The 20,192-nt window shown below is 40.2% G+C and overlaps 2 protein-coding genes across 3 annotated transcripts; one reads left to right on the top strand and one right to left on the bottom strand.

Annotated features, from left to right (window-relative positions):
* Nucleotides 1–1,290: 1,290 nt before the first annotated feature.
* Nucleotides 1,291–5,514, top strand: LOC113130417 (uncharacterized). Its single transcript, XM_026307036.1, has 5 exons — nt 1,291–1,546; nt 3,027–3,191; nt 3,617–3,912; nt 4,469–4,594; nt 5,084–5,514. The coding sequence occupies exons 1-4, from the start codon at nt 1,306–1,308 to the stop codon at nt 4,562–4,564; spliced, it is 798 nt and encodes a 265-aa protein (XP_026162821.1). The 5' UTR covers nt 1,291–1,305; the 3' UTR covers nt 4,565–4,594; nt 5,084–5,514.
* A 152-nt stretch (nt 5,515–5,666) lies between these two features.
* On the bottom strand, nt 5,667–19,942 carry dennd6a (DENN/MADD domain containing 6A). Of its 2 annotated transcripts, XM_026307020.1 has the most exons (19): nt 19,554–19,942; nt 18,480–18,518; nt 18,238–18,280; nt 15,884–15,996; nt 15,571–15,651; nt 14,763–14,868; nt 14,219–14,298; nt 13,790–13,849; nt 13,619–13,674; nt 12,743–12,865; nt 12,305–12,400; nt 11,921–12,015; nt 11,451–11,516; nt 11,212–11,276; nt 10,976–11,065; nt 10,532–10,695; nt 10,008–10,110; nt 9,704–9,778; nt 5,667–9,386 (listed from the first exon to the last, which is right to left on the bottom strand). In XM_026307020.1, exons 1-19 carry the CDS (start codon nt 19,782–19,784, stop codon nt 9,255–9,257), a joined length of 1,818 nt encoding a protein of 605 aa, XP_026162805.1. In that variant the 5' UTR covers nt 19,785–19,942; the 3' UTR covers nt 5,667–9,254. The 2 variants fall into 2 exon arrangements, with proteins under 2 accessions (XP_026162805.1, XP_026162806.1); XM_026307021.1 differs by lacking the exons at nt 5,667–9,386; nt 9,704–9,778; nt 10,008–10,110 and adding an exon at nt 10,228–10,352.
* Nucleotides 19,943–20,192: the final 250 nt, after the last annotated feature.

Here is a 20,192-nt window from a genome sequence, read left to right as displayed (position 1 = left end):
CAACACAAACTGAACATGACAGGAGAATAAGAACATAAAAGAATGAGAAAGAAAAGAACACATGACATGATATAATGAGATTTGGTTGAATGTGATGTAGCAGCAGAAAAACAGAACAATAAACCAAAAGAGGACAGGAGCCTTATGTACATATTGAACTAGGTTTTGTACAGTGATGATATTTGACTTTTATTTTGGTACAGACTCCAGTGTCTTCCTCCAGGCTGCAGCAGGAAGTCTTGTTTTGTCTCCTCCTATTGTTGTTGTTGGCAAAACTGACACAGTCGGTTTTCCCAGGGTTGCCAGGTTTGTCTGAATCCACCAGTCTCATTGGTCAAGCGTGTCTCTATTCAGTTTGTCTCATTTCATTATTTTGTGTCACTCATGGTGTCAAAATAATCTGCTACATAGTGGTAAGTCTAAAAACAGTATAGAAACAATTCATAAATTAATACTTTTATTAAATCGTTTTTTTTAAACCTTTAAAAGGGCATTATAAACAATTTATTCACAGCTATAACATCTATTATAATCCATCCATAACAGCTGATGTATAATATATATAAAGCATGTCTTTATATTTTATGTGAAAATAACCTTTATCCCATTTATTTCTCTGTCACATCTGTCCAGCAAATATGAAGATGTTGGTTAATTTATCAAACAGGCCAGAAACCCAGGGAATCCTGTGCATCTGTAGCTAATTAACAGTTTATATCTCAAATTCATACAAAACTCACACTAAAAAACAAACTGCAGAGAAATACGGCCCATTTTTCCCTCTAATGGATTAATCCAACTGTGCCAATAGAAAAGGTTCACGCTATCACTGCAGGTTTTAGGAACTGACACTTACTGGATCAGCAAGTTGTTAAATTTAGTTGTGCTTTGCTGTGATTTTGGCTGTGCATGACTTCTCTATATGCCTGTGAAAAGAAAAGGTCAAACACATGGTCACTGTTTCTTAGAAACACAGATTGTGTGAATCCAACCCTTCCCATTTCCAACACGTCTGTTTCAAAGCCTCCTTCAGCCAAGAAAAGTCTATTTAGTGTATTTGTTGTTCTGTAAACACAATACTATAGTTATATTTTAGTCTAACTACACTGGAATATGTCCTTTTAATCAATCAGTTCTTTTAATCAAATCAATTCATAGTCAAATTAACAATAACTTCTAATATGTTTAGAAATATGTTTTAGGAACTTTGGGCAGATTCAATCCTGTCATTTGTTTTTATTTTCTGCCAAATGTTAAACCGGTGTGACAGGAAAGTGAGAGGTGGAGGCGGGTCTGTGCACAGAAATGAAACCTAAAGTGGCTGTAGGGGCAGGAAATGAAAGTGCGCCAGTGCAGCCTGTTCAGACAAACAGCAGACGGACAAACGCCTGGAAACACAGCGAGGACACACAGACTCTGGGCAGCCACATGAGGACCAAGATGAACAAGCTGCTGTTAGTTCCTGTGGTGCTGGGAATCATATCAGCCCTGGGGGACACTACAACAACTCCTCCCACAACTACTACCACCTCTGAATGGACAACAGGTACACACACACACACACACACACACACACACACACACACAGAAAATGTAATTTTAAAGATGGTTTTGAATAAATGCAGGTTAACAAACAAAACCAAATCATGCACAGTTCTCACTTTATCCATCTAGAAGACAATTCAAGTCTGTTCATTTCAGTGTCACTCCTGTGTGTCTTCTTCTTCATACCGACTGTAAACAGGCTGTGGAAATGTCAGGTAAATAACTATTCATCCCCATTGCACTGGGACCAAAACAGTCATAGGTCTGCAGGTCAGAGCAGACAGGCTGCCACATCAAGAAAACTATCAGGCCTAAAAACAAAAAGCGACAAGTCTGTTATAGCTAATAAATAATAAACTAATAATAATAAGTAAACCTTAAAAAACAAGACTTGCATGGCACCCTCCTCATCTCTGTAATAACTTCAGCGATAAACCGACAAAACAGGTTTAGTTCCTGCATACTCAAATTCAAATCTTAAAGCGACTATTATGGAGCAGCCAAATGTTTTTTACAATGAAAATATAACTCACAAATATGAACACAGTGTGATAGTTTGTAAAGAGTCGCCAGCAGAGCTTTACTGTGAGTGACTGATGAAGTCTTTTGGGTCACTCTCATGGGTTGTGGCTGCAGTGGGAAGCAGCTGTTTCAGAGAAAACCAAAACGAAAAACCTACTGACCACTAAGACACAGTGAGAGGCACAGTGGAGCATTTAGCCCCTAAAGAGCCACATCTGTCCCTCAGGAGAGACCAGGTTAAATCCCCAAAACACTTCCCAGTGAATGATTATGTTGCCTGTGATATCACAATGTTTCTGCTGAAAACATGTGGCCAGAAAATCAGTTATTTCTCTGTAACACACAAGGTACACACATGCACACATGCACCTGTGTGACAGTACCTGTGCCTCATTTGATTACCAGTTACTCCTACGTGACCCCCCCCCCCTTCAAACTACAGTCAGTCACTTTTCACTTTAACACTCTTAAAGTGCACTACACTTCACGCACTCACTTCACTTTTCTGTATATATGTAGTATTTATTTTATTTTATTATTATTATTATTATTCTTTCTAGTTTATTATAAAACTATGTACATACTCCTGTATATATGCTTGCTCCAGACACCAAGCCAAATTCCTAGTACTGTAAAGTGTTCTTTTCTGTACCTGGCAATAAAACCGATTCCGATTCTGATTCTGATTAAAAAGACAAGAAGCTCCATGAAGTCACAGGAAAACAGAATAATGTAAAAATCTACATAAAACAAACATGCTATAATAAAAATATAAACTGAAACATGAGATTAGAATTAATGCCACCAGCTGCAAAAACACTGTTTGGTGTTGGAGTAATTGTTAAACTACTAATACAATTAAAAAGAAAGATAATGAAAGATAGAACGTGTGACAAAAACAAAGTTTATAAGTTTATGATGCTGATGACTTGTTTGTGTGGTGTCTTTTCATTCCCCAGGTCATTCTGGGCTAAATCTAAATGGAAAGATGTTCACTTTGTCTTTTAACGGAGGAGGAATATCCTTCTACCCGTCCCATTACTCACCAAAAAAGCAACACCCCACCTCCACCCCCTACTGGACCACCACCAACCCCTACACGACCGCCTCACCGTATACTCGAGGTCAACGCGAGCTACAGAACCAAACAACATAAAAACTGTTATTTTATTTGGTTTATGTGTTTTCTGTAAGAGCTGATGCTTTTGGATAAGACAGGCTAGATTCTTGTGCAGGAAAGGACCAGGGACAGAATCCATCACATTGTTCCCACAGTGATCAGTTTTAGTTAGAATCCAATCCAAAAGAACAACCCATCCCCCTTCTGCTCCCCTCCCCAAAAACAATTTCTGTATTTCTGTCCTTCAGGCAAAACTGATCTGTGAAATATAGGCAGGAACTGGGAGTTAGTGCAGGGAAATACCAGGTAGACATGAATGAGTGAATGAATGAATGAATAAATGGGTGAACGAATGAAGGAAGGCTGTGTTAAATGACTGTTACACACAGTCACATTAATCAAACAACATTCCCCATGTGAATCCTGCAGGTGTGTCCGTGTGTGTGTGTTACATCACCGACTGGTCTGTGCAAAGTTTCTCATTCTTCACACTCAGTCCATCCACAACTCCTCTCAGCCTGGGAGCCAGTTCCAGCAATTCCTATTGGCTGTCCTATGGCAAATACGGTTCTATGACACAGTCTTTCCGCCCGAACATATGGTTCTTTACAGACCTTGGGTTGGACATCTGGACCAGGGTCTGCGTCACTGTGGACTCCATGAAGAACACGACCCAGATGTTTGTGGGCCCATACATGAGCATCAAGAAGCTGCTGCCCGGGAAGGTGAGGACAGATTAATACTTTGTCATCCAGGTTATATCATCTACAGCTTCTTTTTTCAGCAGGAAAATGAAGCATGAATTGTTTTCCAGTACCTCCTCTGCTGGAGGGCCCTGAGAGTGTGTGGCAGGGCAGCCATTACTCCAGATGTTTGATGTATTACTTCAAGTGTATTTGGCTGCTAATACTTTTGTACTTTTGTATAATTTTTGTATACTGCTGATATGACCAAGAAATTTTGGCCACATAGTCAGATTTTAATTGGATCTGGGAGAACAAATGTCTCAATTCAGAGAAAAAAAACTCTGATGTGACTCACTATGAGGGAGGAAACACGTATTTGGCAGCTTCTGTGTAAACTCAAATACTGAAGCAGAAATGTGCACATGGATCCTTAGCACCTGCAGTGTTACTGTGTGCATTTAATGTCAAACACCACAACAATGGGATTGATTTTGTGTGTGATCACCTTAAATCTTCATCATTAATCATCATCTCTAATATTATCAATCTATTGTTGGTGTGTACGTGTGTGTGTGTGTGTGTGGTGTGCGTTCAGTATGTGTGGTCAGGTGAGCCCAGTGATTCAATTTTCAGGTTTCGATGGTCAGCTGACCAACATCCAGGTGTGGGATTATCCTCTTCCCTACAATGAAGTCTACAGCTACATGGCCAGTGCTTATACGTAAGAACCTGTGTGTGTGTGTGTGTGTTACTGCCTGTGCATATTTATAATAGAAAATATTTGATCACTTTTTGTAGTTTTGCTTAGTTTTGTTCTTGTAATAATTTTTGTAGTCAAATTTGGCTTAAACTTTCAATGTGTAATATGTGGAGCCATCTATGAGCAGAAATGAATCTAGTATTCATAAATATGTTGTCATTAGTGAGCAATCACAGGAAAATCCCAACTGTCGTACTGTCTTACTTTTAGGAGTGAGCCTTTTACTGGGTCTCCTTTCACCACTTGATGCTGCGTCACATTTTACACACTGCACCTTTAAATAGACCCAATGTTGAAAGATACAGATGGGAATTAGTCTGGGCCAGGTGAAGCCTCCTTTGAGCCTCAGTTGGATTTTCTTTGTGTACAAAATGTTGGAATTTTTATTTTGTCTATAACCTGAGAAGAGAATAAGAGAAGATAAGAAACATTTAAAACCTGTGTTTTTAGGCCGTACACGGGCTCAGTCCTCACGTGGTCCTCCATCAGCTACTTTGCCAGAGGTAACGTGCTACTGGATGACGTCTATAGGTGGCAGGAAAAACAGCCAATCAGCAGACAGGGGCAAAGACGCCGACTGAAGAACAAGAAGAAGCACATGGAGGAAAATATAGAGAGCCAGAGACAGCAGCTTTAATGAAACATGCAGAGACATGTAGGAAAAGCTGTGTCCTCTTCACAATCAGCTTGAGAAACCATCACCAATCAGTAATTAACATTTCATGATACTCCCACATATGATTAGAGCAACAGGTCTTCCAATAACCATACGAGCTAATTCATGTACTTTTTACTAAAATCTTTGGCTTTGTTGATCTTTTTGGGTGCACTTTCATTTTGTATGTGATTAAGCAGAAACAATAAAGAGACATCTGACAGAATGTGGTTGTTTCCAGCTTTGGGATGAGAGAGGGACTATTAAAATTTCTGATCTTTACAGTGATAGAGGATTATTTTTCTCCTTTGATTTAAACATTAGTTTTAGTGGTCTATTGTTCGTTACACCACAGTTTATTGGTCAGAAACCATCTCATAAATCTGTCATTTTGTTTATTGCATTGTTTTGTCAGGGACCATGTACAAACAGTGAATCTCATAAAAAAGTAGAGAGAGAACAACTGGTTCATTTCCATCAGCAGCCTCATCTGGATTTGAACATAATCAGGGGTTTGCCTAAATGTTTCTTTAGTGAAATCTTCTGTCAATAGTTTCTGTTATTTACATTCTGAAGAGTATTGGAGTATAAACAGTGAGATACCAACGCACACAAGAGTGATTCATTAGAACAGCCAACAAATGGCGACAAGCTCAGTGAGACGTTTTAGGGTCAGTGAAGAGAAATACTGGAGTTCTCCACTCACATAGTGTTTGTTAGCAAATAAACTACAGATTCAAAATAGCAGTGTCTCAACAACTTTATAATTCTGCTAAGAAAGGTAGACGAGCATTATATGAAACAATTATTTATAACTCGGTGTAAGACGTAGTAGCAAAATAGTTATTGTACATCATTGTATCTGTCACAACATTTCACTTTACCCCATAATGTTCTGTAGGTATAAAACTCTCAATTCTCTACAGAGTGGAATACGAGAATAGCGCTCTTTAAAAAATTCTGTTGTTAAAATAAGTTTTTTTTTTAAACATATATAAAACTTAGATGGTTGCCCAACAACCAGCTGTCAAGTTTTAATCAACCAGCACATATTTTTTCTTTTTCTTTACAATTATCTGCTTGACAAAAAGGCAAAAGACATGTGTTACACATGGCTTAAAGACCAAACCATTATTAAAAAAAAACACAATCGATAAGTTTGACAGCAGACAAGTGATACACTAAAAATAAGTCTGTCAATAATTTAAAAATCTGAAAGTACAATCTCTCATAATAAATGATTGACCTGTTATTGCTGTTATTACAGTTCTGTTCATTTTTACATTGGTAGATGTTCAGATACTCAAACAAATTTGGCCTAAAGACACTGAGTTGAATTATTTTAATTTGTGTTGGATCTTAGCTGCCTGCTAGAACAGACTTTCAATAATAATTCACCCTGGTCTTTTCTTTATGTCCAGGTTTGTTTGTTTATTGCATGTTGAAAGGATTTCATTGATAACTTAATTGGCTGAAACACCAGAGACATATAGTCTGATGTTTAAAATCATCTGTGTTACTTAACAAAAGCTGCAGTGCTAGTTTATTCCTTTATTGTATTCTAAATTTTTCTTATTTTGAAAAAATGTGTACTTCCTTTACTCATCAGAAAACAGAAGCATGCAGAGGATCCTGAGGAGGATGGTGATCAGAGGTTCATTTGCATCAGCAGAGTGAATGAAGTTTAGCGTCAGAAGCTTTAAACCTGGAGCTGCAGGTAAAGCTGCACTGCTCATATTAACTTTACAACAACAGGGTTTAATTTATTCACCGAGTCTTTAGTTCTGTTCGGTTCCTATAAGGCACCAGCATCAAGCCACATCACAAAATCTGCTCCATCTTTGCTATATCAGCAAAACACAAACCACACAAACCACCACACAACTGATCTGATCAGCTACAGGCTTTCTCTGAGGTGATTATTGATTATTGATCTGATTATTGGCCATTGATTTAAGACTGGACTGTGACAGTATCACTCCTGTTTTTACCAGATGTGCACTATTGTGACATCATCATACTTGTCACTGAACTATGGAAGCACATTTAATTATAATTAAAAATATAAAATAGAAATAAAAATCAAAATTGTGATCAGTTGTAATTAGGAGTTTTATGAGTTTATGATTTTTACATCAGGTTCTTCTATCAAAGTCATGTCTAGTGGAGAAAATTAAGACCAGAGTTTAATCTACTGTTCAACTGATTTACTTAAAAAAAACAAAACAAAAAAAAAAAAAACTCAAAATTATGATTTTTAGTCAAAATAATTACTGACTGAATTAAAAACTATCTATAATCATTTTGACTTGAATATTTTAATTATTCTTTTTTCCAGGCAGAAATGGGCTTCAGTACTGCAGTGTGCAGCTGTTGGAGGAAACTGAATGTGGATATTTATGTATGAATTTAACTGAAAAAGATGAAGATCGTCTTAATGAACCCAATAATCACTGTGCCAGGTGTAAATCCCCCCTGTGAAGATTTGGAGAGAAGAGAGTGCAGACTGAGATGTTGTCTGACAGGACAAAGTCTGTTACAGTTGTCATCATTTATGTCACATAGCAGTTCTCAGGTATAAACTTGGTATAAAATATAAACTGGACATGACTTTAGCATTGGTGTTATAAACAAACTTGTCAGCTGAGGCGGAAAGCAGCTTGTGTTTGTGTGTGTGTGTTTGTGTGTGTGTGTGTGTGAGAGAGAATCTAGTTCCAGCAGCCAGGGATACACAGCTGGAGTCACTCAAGAAGATTCTGCTTTTCATCATAAACAACATTTTTTCCTCCAATATAAATACAACACTGCTGTTACAAACTGACATGCAGCACAAACTAAATGAAAGAAAACATTTCATTTCATGAGATGTGCTGAGCTCAAGCTGAACCCAGATTGTTTTAGCCTCTAGAAAAGCCCATCTCCAGCTGGAAAATTAAAATGACAAAATAAAAACAGTCCCGGTCAGTCAGGATATTAAATACTGCATTAAAGCTGCATATTGTCTTAATTTTTCCCAATTTAAACTTTTCTTGGCAGAAATTGGCCTGTTCAGTCTCAGTCCAAAGACTGAATCTCATATGTTAAAACCAAATAACGTTCTCACACATCGTTTTGACTCAGCTTTCAGAAAAACAAATATCATGGCAGCCCAGACGGGTTGTGAACGTTTCAGGACTGTGAACATTTGCCCAGGCTGTTAGGATCATGTGACTTGGATACAGGGATGTGGTTGGCTCCTGAGGACCCTGAGCCAGCAGCTGTTTACTGCATGGACAGTTGCTGCAGGGTCGCTGGTGCTTAATGCTGCGTGAGTGTCTTTATTAGTAACATTTAACATAAAGCACTGCTTGGCTTTGCTCGGTTTGTTTGCATAAACGTGTCAGTGTGTGTGTGTTTGAAGGGCACACTGGTCCAGTTAGTGATGAAGTGCACTTCTTATAAAAACTTTTTTAAAAATAGTCAGTTCCACAAGCTGTGAGACCTTTCGAGTAAAAAAAATAAAAAATAAAAAAAAATAAAAAAAAAAAATGTCAAGAGGTAAAAATGCTCAGGGTCAAAGGTCGACAGAGACTGTCTTCCTGCTCTAACTTCCACGGTGAAGAAGAATTAACCACACAGGCCACCACAGACCATATGGGTCTTTGGTAAGACACCAGGTTCTGAAAGAGCAAAAATCTGACGTGAAATATGTCTAGGGCTCCTGTCTTTACTTGATCATGTTTTTGGACAATTCTCTACTCCTGTTTATAAAAACTTTAGCCAAGCAGCTCCGGCCTGCTCCAGCTGGTCATAGAAGTACCACATGATCATTCCTGGAAACCAAAAATGGAGTCTGTGCTTTCCACATTAGACCTGAGCCGACGCTCCTGGACCAGTCTGCTGGTTTTCCACAGTTAGGAGTAGACCCAGTATCCCTAAAAATCAAAACGGTCTCAAACCGGGGTTAGAGTTGCAGACGGTTAAAGGTCAGGGGCTGGAGGGCTTGTGGAGGATGCCCTGCAGGTCCTCTGGTAAGGCCTGGATGACAGCTTCGATGTGGGCCTTCAGTTTTCCTAAGGTCCCTGTACGCACCGGGAGCTGCTCCCTCTCCGCCTGGCTCTGCAGCACAGAAGACCACAGCACATTCATCACATATAGACGTTTACTACCGAGTTCACTGTATTAAAATATAATTAGCATTTTTTTATGGCTGAGGCCTTTACTGAGCAGCCTGAGGTCACTGCTCTTTAAGACGTACAGACATCCTCAATAACAGCTTAGCAGAAACACAAGCAGCTGTGGTGGTAAAGATATTAGTAGTAGACGTAGTAGTAGTAGTAGTAGTACAGTATAAATAGTGGTAGTCGCCTTACAGTACAAACTGTTCTTATTTGTAGTACTGATAGAGCAAAGTTGATGGATGAATTCGTACTGACCAGTTTATCTTTAAGTTTCAGAACCAGATCAACTGTCTCCACTTCTGTGTGTTTCTGGATTCTCTGCTCCAGATCCTTCAGGCCCCCCCCCAAAAAAAAGAAAAAATAAAAAAAAAAAGAAAGAGAGAGATGAAAAGGGACAGAGACACAGAGACAGTGAATACTAAACTCTGCCTGAGTGGAGACCTGGACATTTGTCTTTTCTGAAGACATCAGCCTCCCAGCTGTCAACATTAATGTGTAACCACAATGAAACACACATCAGTCCGTATACATGCTCCTGCCTTCCCCTCCCCTCCCTCACCTCCTCACACAGTGCCTCGAGGTGCAGAGCCTCCAGTTTCTGGGTCATCTCTCTCCTCCTGTTGCGGAACCAGCCATCAAAGTTTGAAGACTTGAGGAAATGCCTTCATACGGGGAAACGAACACACAGGAGTCCTTGTGAGGCTCAGTATAATGTGACTGATCCCAGTTCAGTTTTTTTTTTTTTTTTTTTTTAAATCAATGCTGTCATCAAGCTCTATCTGCAGAGGCTTCAAATTAAAAGCCCATCAGGAAAGAGAGGAGGCTGTTGTTTAAATGGTTTAAAACATCTTATAAAAAAGGAGAAAGGCTTTCAAATAAACATCTGGTTCTTTCTGAAGTTGTCCTGAATAAAATAAAAACATATAAATCATAGCACAGTTTCTACAGAATCAATCATGTAGAGCTGTGTTATATACAGAAACATAGGAAAGACCTTGGATTCACATCCAGGCACCTGAGTTATTCAGTGGGATTTTTTCCAGTTACACATTAAAGTGTGTGTGTGTGTGTGTGTCTGTGTACCTATAGAGTCCTATCCAGTCTCCTTTTAGTCTGGATGTGAGCTGAGGACCGGCTTTCTCCAGTGTCTTCATGAAGTCCTGCTGATTGAATGGTCGGAGCTGCGGAGGACTCTTCCAGGGGCTGATGGACTTCTGGAGGGGCATCAGACTGGCAACATACCGCTCCTGTGAAAGAGAGAGAGAGAGAGACACACACACACACACACACACACACACACACACACACACACAGTTTCAGTTCAAACCTCCCAGCAGCAGCACTGATAGAAGACAATAAACATCTGATTCAGAGGACTGTTTCTCAGAGTGGGTCCGCTAAGATAAATAATTTAATGAGCATCATTTCATGTGACAGTGTGTTCAAAACACTGTCCCTGTGCTGAACATCAAGCAGCTGACAGACAACTGAGCAGTCTTGAGAGATGTACAGATTATTGGTTGATACCAGTGGGATGATGAAGCTCTGTGTCAGTTCTAAAAAGTAGCGCCGCAGAATTGCATTTTGGGCCGCTGAGGGTCTCTTCTGTTGAACACCCTGGGAATCAAGAAAAAAAAAACAAAACAAAACAAAAAAAATAAAAACTAGAGTCAGATGAAACACAACCAAGAAGCCAGGTGGCCTGACTGAAGTGAATGAAACAGGAAAGCCATGGAAGAAACTGATTAGAAACCTTCTCTTACCTTCTGAAGCTGTTTGATGATTTCTTCATCTTTGTTGAGATACGGCTTGTAAGCAGTGTACACACCTGCAAAACACACACACAGATCAGATAGTGACAAAACAATGCCCCCTGGTGGAGAATATGCTCCTTCACAGATGAAAATGTGAGTCTGATAGGTCATACACAGTAAAAAGAAAAAAAAAACAAAAACAAAACACGTCAATAAATAAAATACAACTAAATGAATAAAACGCTTACCAGGTTTAGAGTCCAGCGTTTTAAGGTTTTTCAGTTTCTTGACTTTCATCTGCTTGGCCATCTCTCCTGAGGGACAGAGAGAGAAAGGACAGATCAGTCAGAGTCCAAGGTTTAGCCACTGTGTCAACTGAAATCCAACCTACAGCTGTACAGTAGGTCACACAGGTGTGGGCAGCATCAGCTAAGATTTACAGTATATTACCACTTTAAAGTTCCCCATTCAGTTTAATCAGGAAGTGTGTCCAAAGTGTAAACACATACAGTATATAATTCAACACATGCAGGTTGGGTTGACTGGTGGTATCAAAATATTCAGAAGTATCTGAATATCCCACAAACGTTTGTCAACAGTGTCCATTTCTGAGGCTGAAATTGCTGTTGTACTGGGTTTTGTACTGCATTTCAGTGCAAGAAGACCACAGTGGCCCAAAGTCACATTCAAATCTTTGCCTCCCAGCAGCAACGTCTACCTGTTTGCTTCATGTCTCCGATGCGGATGATGTGCGGCCAGTGCTGCAGAGTTTTAGCAAAGAAAGGATTGGTCACTCCCAGAATGACTGATGGCCTGCAGCGAGAGAAGGAACAGAGACAGAATCAGGAAACAGCCATCCTTCAACCTGCAGCCTGAAATTGATTTCCTAATAACAATGCTGGCTGCAGAGTGTTGTATGTTTCCTATGTTCAGAGGCCTCACTATACTGCAAACTATGGTCTAACATATGTCACATAAAAGCATAGTATGAAGCAACAACACTAAAAGACCAGTGGCAGCACTGACAAACAGGGCACTGTATGTCAGCTCAGCAGCCCACAGAACACAGCGGTGCAGGTGTAAATGGGTCATCTTTACTCACGGAGCCTGTGTCCTGGTGGTGTACTCCTTAAACTCACTGTCGTGGATGGTGAAGTACGGCCGGAAGTCAGTGCAGTAACGCAGAGGAGAGATACAGCTGCAGAGAGACAGGGAAAGAACTGTTTTACCGCTTGAAGCCTCTTTTTCTTCCATTTGAAGTTTCATGAGCAGAAAGCAGAACTGTAACTTAGACCATATAACTAAAGTCAACACTGGAAAAAAAATACCAGGAGATAAATGTGAGTATGTGTATAACCACTCTCCATGTGACATGCTGCATGAGCTGTTGGGACATGAAGACATATTTCTAGACATTTCACAGGATCTAAAGGCACCGATCCAGAAACCTTATTCTTTTTAGAGAGGATGAAATTCAAGTTTGCTAAATTACGCTGCACCTGCTGCCACGATGACCTGCTCATAACCCTCTCCGACTCACCTGACCAGTGCCAGCACCGTATCTGATGACTCTGCCGGTGAGGGAGCCATGACAACAAGCGCCTCCCCGAGCAGGACCAACTCCCACAACATCTGGATGTGGAAGAAGACCGGGTAGAAACACCTGGAGAGAGATAGATTTAGTGTGTAGTGTCAGATTCAGCAGGTGTAGAGTGTATATATAACATTTTCTTTATAAGCCATGAAAGGGTGAAGATGATATTACTGCAATGGTTATTTGTAACATGCTGATCTATCTTTGGACTGTGGAACATCTGTAGACATTACAGTTCTTAAAGAAGGTGCTGATTTGTGTTTTTTTTTTTTTTTTTGCTGGCTGGTGAAGTGAGATATTCTTGACGAGGACAAACAGCTTTGTTAGTTTGCTTTAGTCAGCTCTGGACTGGATGCCTTACATGTAGCTTTATTCTTTTCCTTCTGTTCCATTTCTCCCTGTGATAAAGGGCAAATTAACTAAACAAATGAACCTGAACATGAGCACAAGGTGGTTTGACCTGGATACACAATATGTAAACAGACAGGGAGGCAGCACCACAACTACAGCTGAACCTGACCTTCTAATCATTTCCATGACTGTGCACGCCGGTCACTCTGACCCTGTGGGCGTGTGAATGAGGTCACTGACTGTGTTAAGTTAATAAGTTTCAGAAACACAAACAGACTTTTACAAAGAGGATCAACCTTTGGTTTGTTCCATTAAAACTATTTTTGGCTGGTAATCAACTGTAGATGAGGTGGTTTTGATGGAAATATCCATCCTAGTCCACCAGACTGTGGACTGCTGCTGCAGTACCACCAGCAAACAGGAGGTGGTGACAGAGTGCATCAAACATGAGGCTTGTGCTGCAGGGCTCACCTAAAGAGGTCCACTTCATGGATGGTTGGGAGCACGATTGACACCAGACTGTCACTCTGAAATACAAAACCACACACTCTCATAACTCGAAACAGCAGGTATAAAAGAATGTAAATGCTGAAAACAGCAACTCCCTCACTATTTTATGTGTGTGATTCCATGTGTACTCACCTGTGCAGACTGGACCAGCTGTGAGGTTCCTGGTTTGTCGTAACAGGTTGGAATGCGAACCTGCAACATTACACACAGACACAGACACAGACACAGACACAGACACAGACACAGACACAGACACAGACACAGACACAGACACAGACACAGACACAGACACAGACACCTGTATATACACTGCCCAATGGCAAACCACTGGTCCCACCAATATGCATTTGATCAGACAACACACTTGTAGATGACATTTAAAACTAAAGCTGCAGAAAGTCTGCAGCCTGGTTAAAAGGAGGACCAGGGTTGGTTAGGTGTTGACGTTTATCATGGAGGACATTTTGATTGTTAAACGGGTGTAACTAACAACACTTCCTGCAGTGACAATGAAATATCTGCTCATCTCAACCTGTTGAGCTTGAGTGTACATGGCTGTACCTTGATGACAACTCCCATAATAGGCAGCGTGAGGATTCGTCCAGGAAGAGGCGTCGGCCAGCGGTCTATGTCATTACAAGCTGTCAATCAAATACACCAACAGTTAAGTGAATCACAATCCTGATAAAAACAAACACAGCTCTGCTGAGTCTGAGCGAGTAAATAAAGTTTATTAACACCACATGTGACCTAAAAACGTCCAATAAACTGTCCACTATGGTTTGGGTGAAAATGTACACTGATTTTGCTTCTGGGAGAAGTTGCAGCAATAATCAGTTCACCCTGGACCATGTAGTCATCACAGGGTCTAAACATTTTTCAGCACAAGGCATCCTGAGTAAGATATCTTATCAACACAGATTATTTAAAATTAATCTTGTGCAGCTAAAGTATGAAGTTAAAGGTTGTGCTGAGAATTCTGGACCAGTTCAAGCTGTGATGTGACACTCAGTAGCTTTTTATGGATGCACACATTAAAAAAAAAACAAAAACAAAAAAACAAACAGTCTATTTACAGCAAACACAATCAGACAATCAAACTGACCGGCCTCCAGACAAGGCTCCTGTTTCTCAAAGTATTCTGGAGCCATGATCTTCAACAGGGAGTGGAAGAAGGTCACATAGGGCAGCTTACTGATCAGGACCAGAGACTGGTAGAGAGGCACAGACAGAAACACTATATTCACCATGCAATCATAAAAAAAAGACATCAGTAACTCCTGTTAAACCTGTGTTCACATAACTACTCTTTTAATCTGCCCTGGGGAAACTAATCTTTCTTTCTAATTCTTCTCCTTTGGACTGCTCCCTTCAGGTGTCGCCACAGCCAATCATCCACCTCCATTTAACCCTATCCTCTGTATCCTCCTCACTCACACCAACTATCCTCATGTTCTCCTTCACTACATCCAAGAACCTCCTCTTTGGTCTTCCTCTAGGCCTCCTTCCTGGCAGCTCTAACAACTCTTTTAATCTGCCCTGGGGAAACTAATGATTATTGATTAATCACTGGGTTATTTATTTAGTGAATTTATAAATCATCTAATCTGTAAGAGTTCAGAAAATAGTGAAAATCCTCTGCTTCCTAGAGCTTGTTTTGCCTGAGCAGCAGTTCAGAACCCAAAAATACTCAGTTTACAACGATGTAAATGAAAAGCAGCAGATTATCACAACTGAGAAGCTGGAAACAGTGTCACTTGATTTTTACTTGATAACTGAACTCAACAGAATTTCTACATGTATTTTAAAAAACTGGTCTTTATTTACTTCAACAATAGAGACAATGAGACTTTTACATCTAGATTATACTGAATTTGTGATTTGAGTCCTTGATAGTTTTCCTGCAGACTGACCTTCTGAAAGTATCCTCTCTTCAGAGATTTGTCTCGCACCTGACGGAAGTACACATAACCATAGTAATGGCCCTGCTCCCTCTGAAACACAAAAACATAAATCAGATAAAACACAAATAGAAGACTGAGGTCAGCGTTTCTTTGTGCTAACAGAGTTACAGCAACAATTGTAAGCTTTGTGTTAAACTCCAAGAGCTAAAATGCAATTGACAGCGAACACGAAATACTGTTATTGTTGTCCTAAAAATGTATTGTTTGTTTGTTTGTGTGTGTGTGTGTGTGTGTGTGTGTGTGTGCGTGTGTGTGTCCAAACCTTCAGACAGGGTGGTGCATCTCGGTCAGTGGTTTCCAGGAAGCAGCCAAGTGACGACTTCCTGTTGGAACCCTGGCGGAAGCGGAAGCAAAACTGGGTGTCGCCAAGGCAACCTGAGAGAACAGCAGAGAGACACTGTGGTTACCATGGAAACGTTTTTGTTTACTATCTTTATTAAAAATTGAAGCCTTCAAATATTTAAGCTTTTATTTCTACTTTCCTGCTCTATGTGCATGTTTTTTAGATTACAGCTCAGTCTTACTGTAAGTATTTCTATGCTAATAATGATTTTCATTACTAATTAATATGTAGATTATTCTTTTGTAAAAAGTTACTTAGCTAGATATAGAAAAGGTGCCTGTTGTGATACTGTGAACTTGTTTGCTTTGGCTGACTGAAAGATGGTTCATTTAAAAGCGTAAAGATTTGAGGCTCATTTGGTTGTATTTTAAAGAATTTAAATTAGTTAGATCTTCCAATGTTTCTGCGAGACAAAAAAGGTTTTTCACTCCATAACTTTACTGAACCAGTAAAGTTATGGAGTGGACGGCTAAACAACACATTGAAATTTGTTAGAAAGCTCCAAAAGGACAACAGTCAACATCACTACAAGAAACCACATAGTTTTCACAGTACTGTTTAATGCATAGTGATTATATGAACACAGCATGTTAAGTAATAAACAAGGAATATGTTTATTCATGTCATGTCAAGTGGCTCTTTGGTGTATTCCTGACTTCCTCCTGATTACTGGACAAACAGGAGGCGGAAACAAAATAAATAAATAAAGGAAACAGGAAGTGCACAATAAGTTACAGACAGGCCTTTAACCTCCACATGACCTTCACATAATACCCACACAACCTGTGCACATCCTCCAGCCAATAGACAGAGTGTGTGAGAGAAGAAACAACGAGACAATGGTAATCACTGTATAAGACTTTCCAAATACAAGACACAAACACTTTAGTTCATACTGTCAGAATCCCACATCATAAGATGGACGCACACGGACACACACACACACGGACACACCCCAAAGCTCAGCCAAGACTCCATGACCTCATGAGGCTGGGTTGCGTTCAAGACTGCCCAGAGTCCAAAGGGGTTTAAGAAGCTAAACCACGGCTCTCACTCTGAGTCTAAACTGACTTAACAGGCTCCAGCCACTGGATCTGAACCTGCAACACTGGCTGTAGCTCTGAGGATGCTTTTCAACTAACTAATCAGTTATATAACTGGCCTACAAATTTTTGCAACTGTGAAAATATCAATCACAAGTTGTCAGAGTCCAAGCTGACAAATTGTTAAACACCCAAAGACAAAAACACAGCCAGTGTTCATGTCCAAGAAGCTGGAAGCAGAGACGTTTTGTGTGGACAGAAAATGACATGATGAATGAACAGATACAACGGTGGCATTTTGCTTTAAAACATTTTTTAAATACTATTGATCTCTTTTCAAAGTTGCATTCATTTATTTCGTTGGCCACTTGTGAGCTCTGGAGCGAGTTATCAAAACAACACCAAGCATGTAATTACTTCATAAAGATGCTAATCTGCCCTGGTTTGAGTGCGACTTAAGACCAGTTTTAAGAGTGAGAAGCTCTAGGTTTTAATTCTGACCCTGCTTTGGTCACACATGCAGTTCAGTTCCTCCAGCCTCAGACTGAAGCTCACTGATGACTGAAACATCACAGTCACCGTGTCATTTCTTCAGTAACAAGTGGATCACAGGTAAAACACTAACTCTGATCAAGATATGAGACTGACGTATCACAGCCACTGAAAGCTGGAGCTTCAGATCTGTACTGCACTGTCACACATACATGCATACACACACAGAGAGAGTAAACAGCAACCCTGTATGTTTTTTGTTTTAATTCCGTCTTCGTCAACTGCACCACCCGTTGACTCACAGTCAACAAAAACACAAACCTGCAGGCAAACACACAGATTTCCACAGAGGTGCATGCTCTTAAAAACCAATCTATGCCCACACTGTGTCTTCATGCTGGCGTCACAGTAAAAGTGTCCTAAACCGCCTGCATTAACTTCTTCTTTTTCTTACATAAAATAAACAACTTCCACAGTGGTTCCTGATTACAACTGCAGGGCCAAATAACGACTGTTAAGACAGAATATTAAACACTCCAAATGGAGTTAAAACCAGAGAGACAGAATGAAACTGGAGCCTGGAGCTTCCAAATTTTCTTCCAGACACAAACTCATAATCACAATGTTCTTTGTAATTCTACAAATTATTACAGATCCAGATATGTGACAATGTACTTCTATTTCTATTACTACATTTTTATGTCTGACCTCTGACAGTCTGTAGGTTAAAAGACTCACCTGAGTTGGAGTCAGGAAAGGAAAGGTAGCAGATACTGGTTTTCTGAAAACAGCAGCAAATGAATAAAAATTACAAACATTAAAAATAATCTACCAAACACTAGGCAGATGTTACAGTTTGGGTCTTCTGGGATATAGTGTACATTGTTCATCGTCATAAACAACTTCATTTCCAAACAGGAATCTAAAACACTAACAATTAACCCTTTTATTCAAAAACCCTTCAGGGAAGTTTAACTCACCTCCTTCTCTGACAGTTTGGAATGATGAGGATAAATCACCTGGAAGACAAAGGCACAGGAACCCATCAACCTACACCTGAACACCTATTTGACACTCCCTTAGCCATCTAAATTCTATCATATACAGCAGTAGTTGATTGGTTGGTGGATAAAAAAAAAAAAAAAACTTTCTCTGGTTTTAATAACAGGGTGTACCCCTGCCTTTCACCCAAAGAGAGCTGGGATAGGCTCCAGCAGATCCCTGTGACTCTGGTTAGGAATAAGTGGGTATATGGATGGATGGTTTTAACATTATGAAAGTGAAGGTTTTCCTAGTCTTCTTACTCTGCTTACTGTAAACCAAATATCTTTAAGCTTGGTGCTAGTCGCCAGCAATACAATTGTAAGTTTCTGAACTTGTGATGAAGACTTTTTTGTTATTTTATTAACTTAAGGATCCATCAATGAATCAATAAAAGTAATTATAGAGTATTCATAATGTAAACTATCAATAGGTGCAGTCACAATGGAGTTTTAAAGCCACAGGGAGAATAATCAGTCACTGAATCAAAATTACAGGTTGCTCTAATAAAGACAAAAACAGGAGTGCAGTTTTTGTCTGGATCCCAAACTGATGAAGACAACAGGTGTTTCTCCTGTTGGCATCAGGGACTCCAGACAGACTCAAACCCTCCATACCTGAGAGGCTTGCTCAAATCCTACATTTCTAAGACAAGGTTCAGGGTGAGCCTTTGAGGAAGAGGTTCGGAGTATATTAACAGTTACTGTAGTAGCCTGGGTGATGCTGTGGCTGCAGACTAACTCCATGACCCGAAACACACACACCTAAGCCTGGATGCGATTGGCTCATTATCCTTCAAAGTAAAAATACTCTGAACTTACGGCAGCATCTGTCTGTAAAGATTTCAGTATTGATCAATAAAAGATAGTTGAACAAAGAACCAAGCCAACAGTTACATGTAGAGGTTTATGTTGTGCTCCAGGAAATAGCCAGCGCCTTCCATAAGTGCTAACTCAGACATTTTCAGCCCTAGTGAGTTTTGTGTGACCCAGCTGTCCCTCCGCCTGCCTCACCTCCACCGCCTGCCCCAGCTCCAGGTCGAAGCCGACCACACAGATGCAGTGTAGCCAGGCGGAGAACCGATCCCAGGGCAATAAGAGAGCGTCCTCCGCCACCTCGTCGCCTCCGGCCCCGGGAGGCAGCGTTATCTCCTCGGCCGGAGAGATGCTACTAGCGTCCTGGTCGTCCAGATCCTCCGGCTCTTCGACCTGCTCCCCCAGCTCCTCCGGGCCTTGCAGAGCCATGGCGACCACCCGATGCGGATAGACGGGCGTTCTAGAGAGTGCTAAGGGGTTTTAAAAATAAGTTTACTGGTGTTTGTGGCTTCTGTCAACCACAGTTATCCACAGCAGCGGTACAGAAATTAGCCACAGCTAGCACTTAGCATATGAGCAGCTGCGTACGTATGACGTGCTGACGAAGCGATTAATTATTGATTGCGTCATCACGTAAGGCCGTTTCTGGCACCGTGTTGTATTCAATCACAATCTGGAGAAAAGTTCAGTGAAAAAATAAAATCAGCTACTAAATTAAAATGGTCAGACATAAAGTGAAACCTTTTAATTTGTACAGTCAAATGCACGTTTATAAGACCGATTTTAAAATTACTTTAAAAATTATTAAAATGTATTAAAATTTTAAAATTAATTAGA

The sequence above is a fragment of the Mastacembelus armatus genome, chromosome 5 (genome assembly GCF_900324485.2).
Source record: "Mastacembelus armatus chromosome 5, fMasArm1.2, whole genome shotgun sequence".
Classification (NCBI taxonomy): Eukaryota; Metazoa; Chordata; class Actinopteri; order Synbranchiformes; family Mastacembelidae; genus Mastacembelus; species Mastacembelus armatus.
This window is presented reverse-complemented; position numbering and strand designations above follow the sequence as displayed.

Bases quoted from the DNA above. Each gene is read 5' to 3' on its own strand.
- LOC113130417 (XM_026307036.1), top strand. From the start codon at position 1,306: ATGAAACCTAAAGTGGCTGTAGGGGCAGGAAATGAAAGTGCGCCAGTG. The intron at 1,547-3,026 runs GTACACACACAC...TTCATTCCCCAG, and splicing joins CACCTCTGAATGGACAACAG to GTCATTCTGGGCTAAATCTA. The intron at 3,192-3,616 runs GTCAACGCGAGC...TGAATCCTGCAG, and splicing joins CGCCTCACCGTATACTCGAG to GTGTGTCCGTGTGTGTGTGT.
- dennd6a (XM_026307020.1), bottom strand. From the start codon at position 19,784: ATGGCTCTGCAAGGCCCGGAGGAGCTGGGGGAGCAGGTCGAAGAGCCG. The intron at 18,519-19,553 runs GTGAGGCAGGCG...TTTGTCTTCCAG, and splicing joins AGCTGGGGCAGGCGGTGGAG to GTGATTTATCCTCATCATTC. The intron at 10,696-10,975 runs GTATCAACCAAT...TCTCTTTCACAG, and splicing joins AGAGCTTCATCATCCCACTG to GAGCGGTATGTTGCCAGTCT.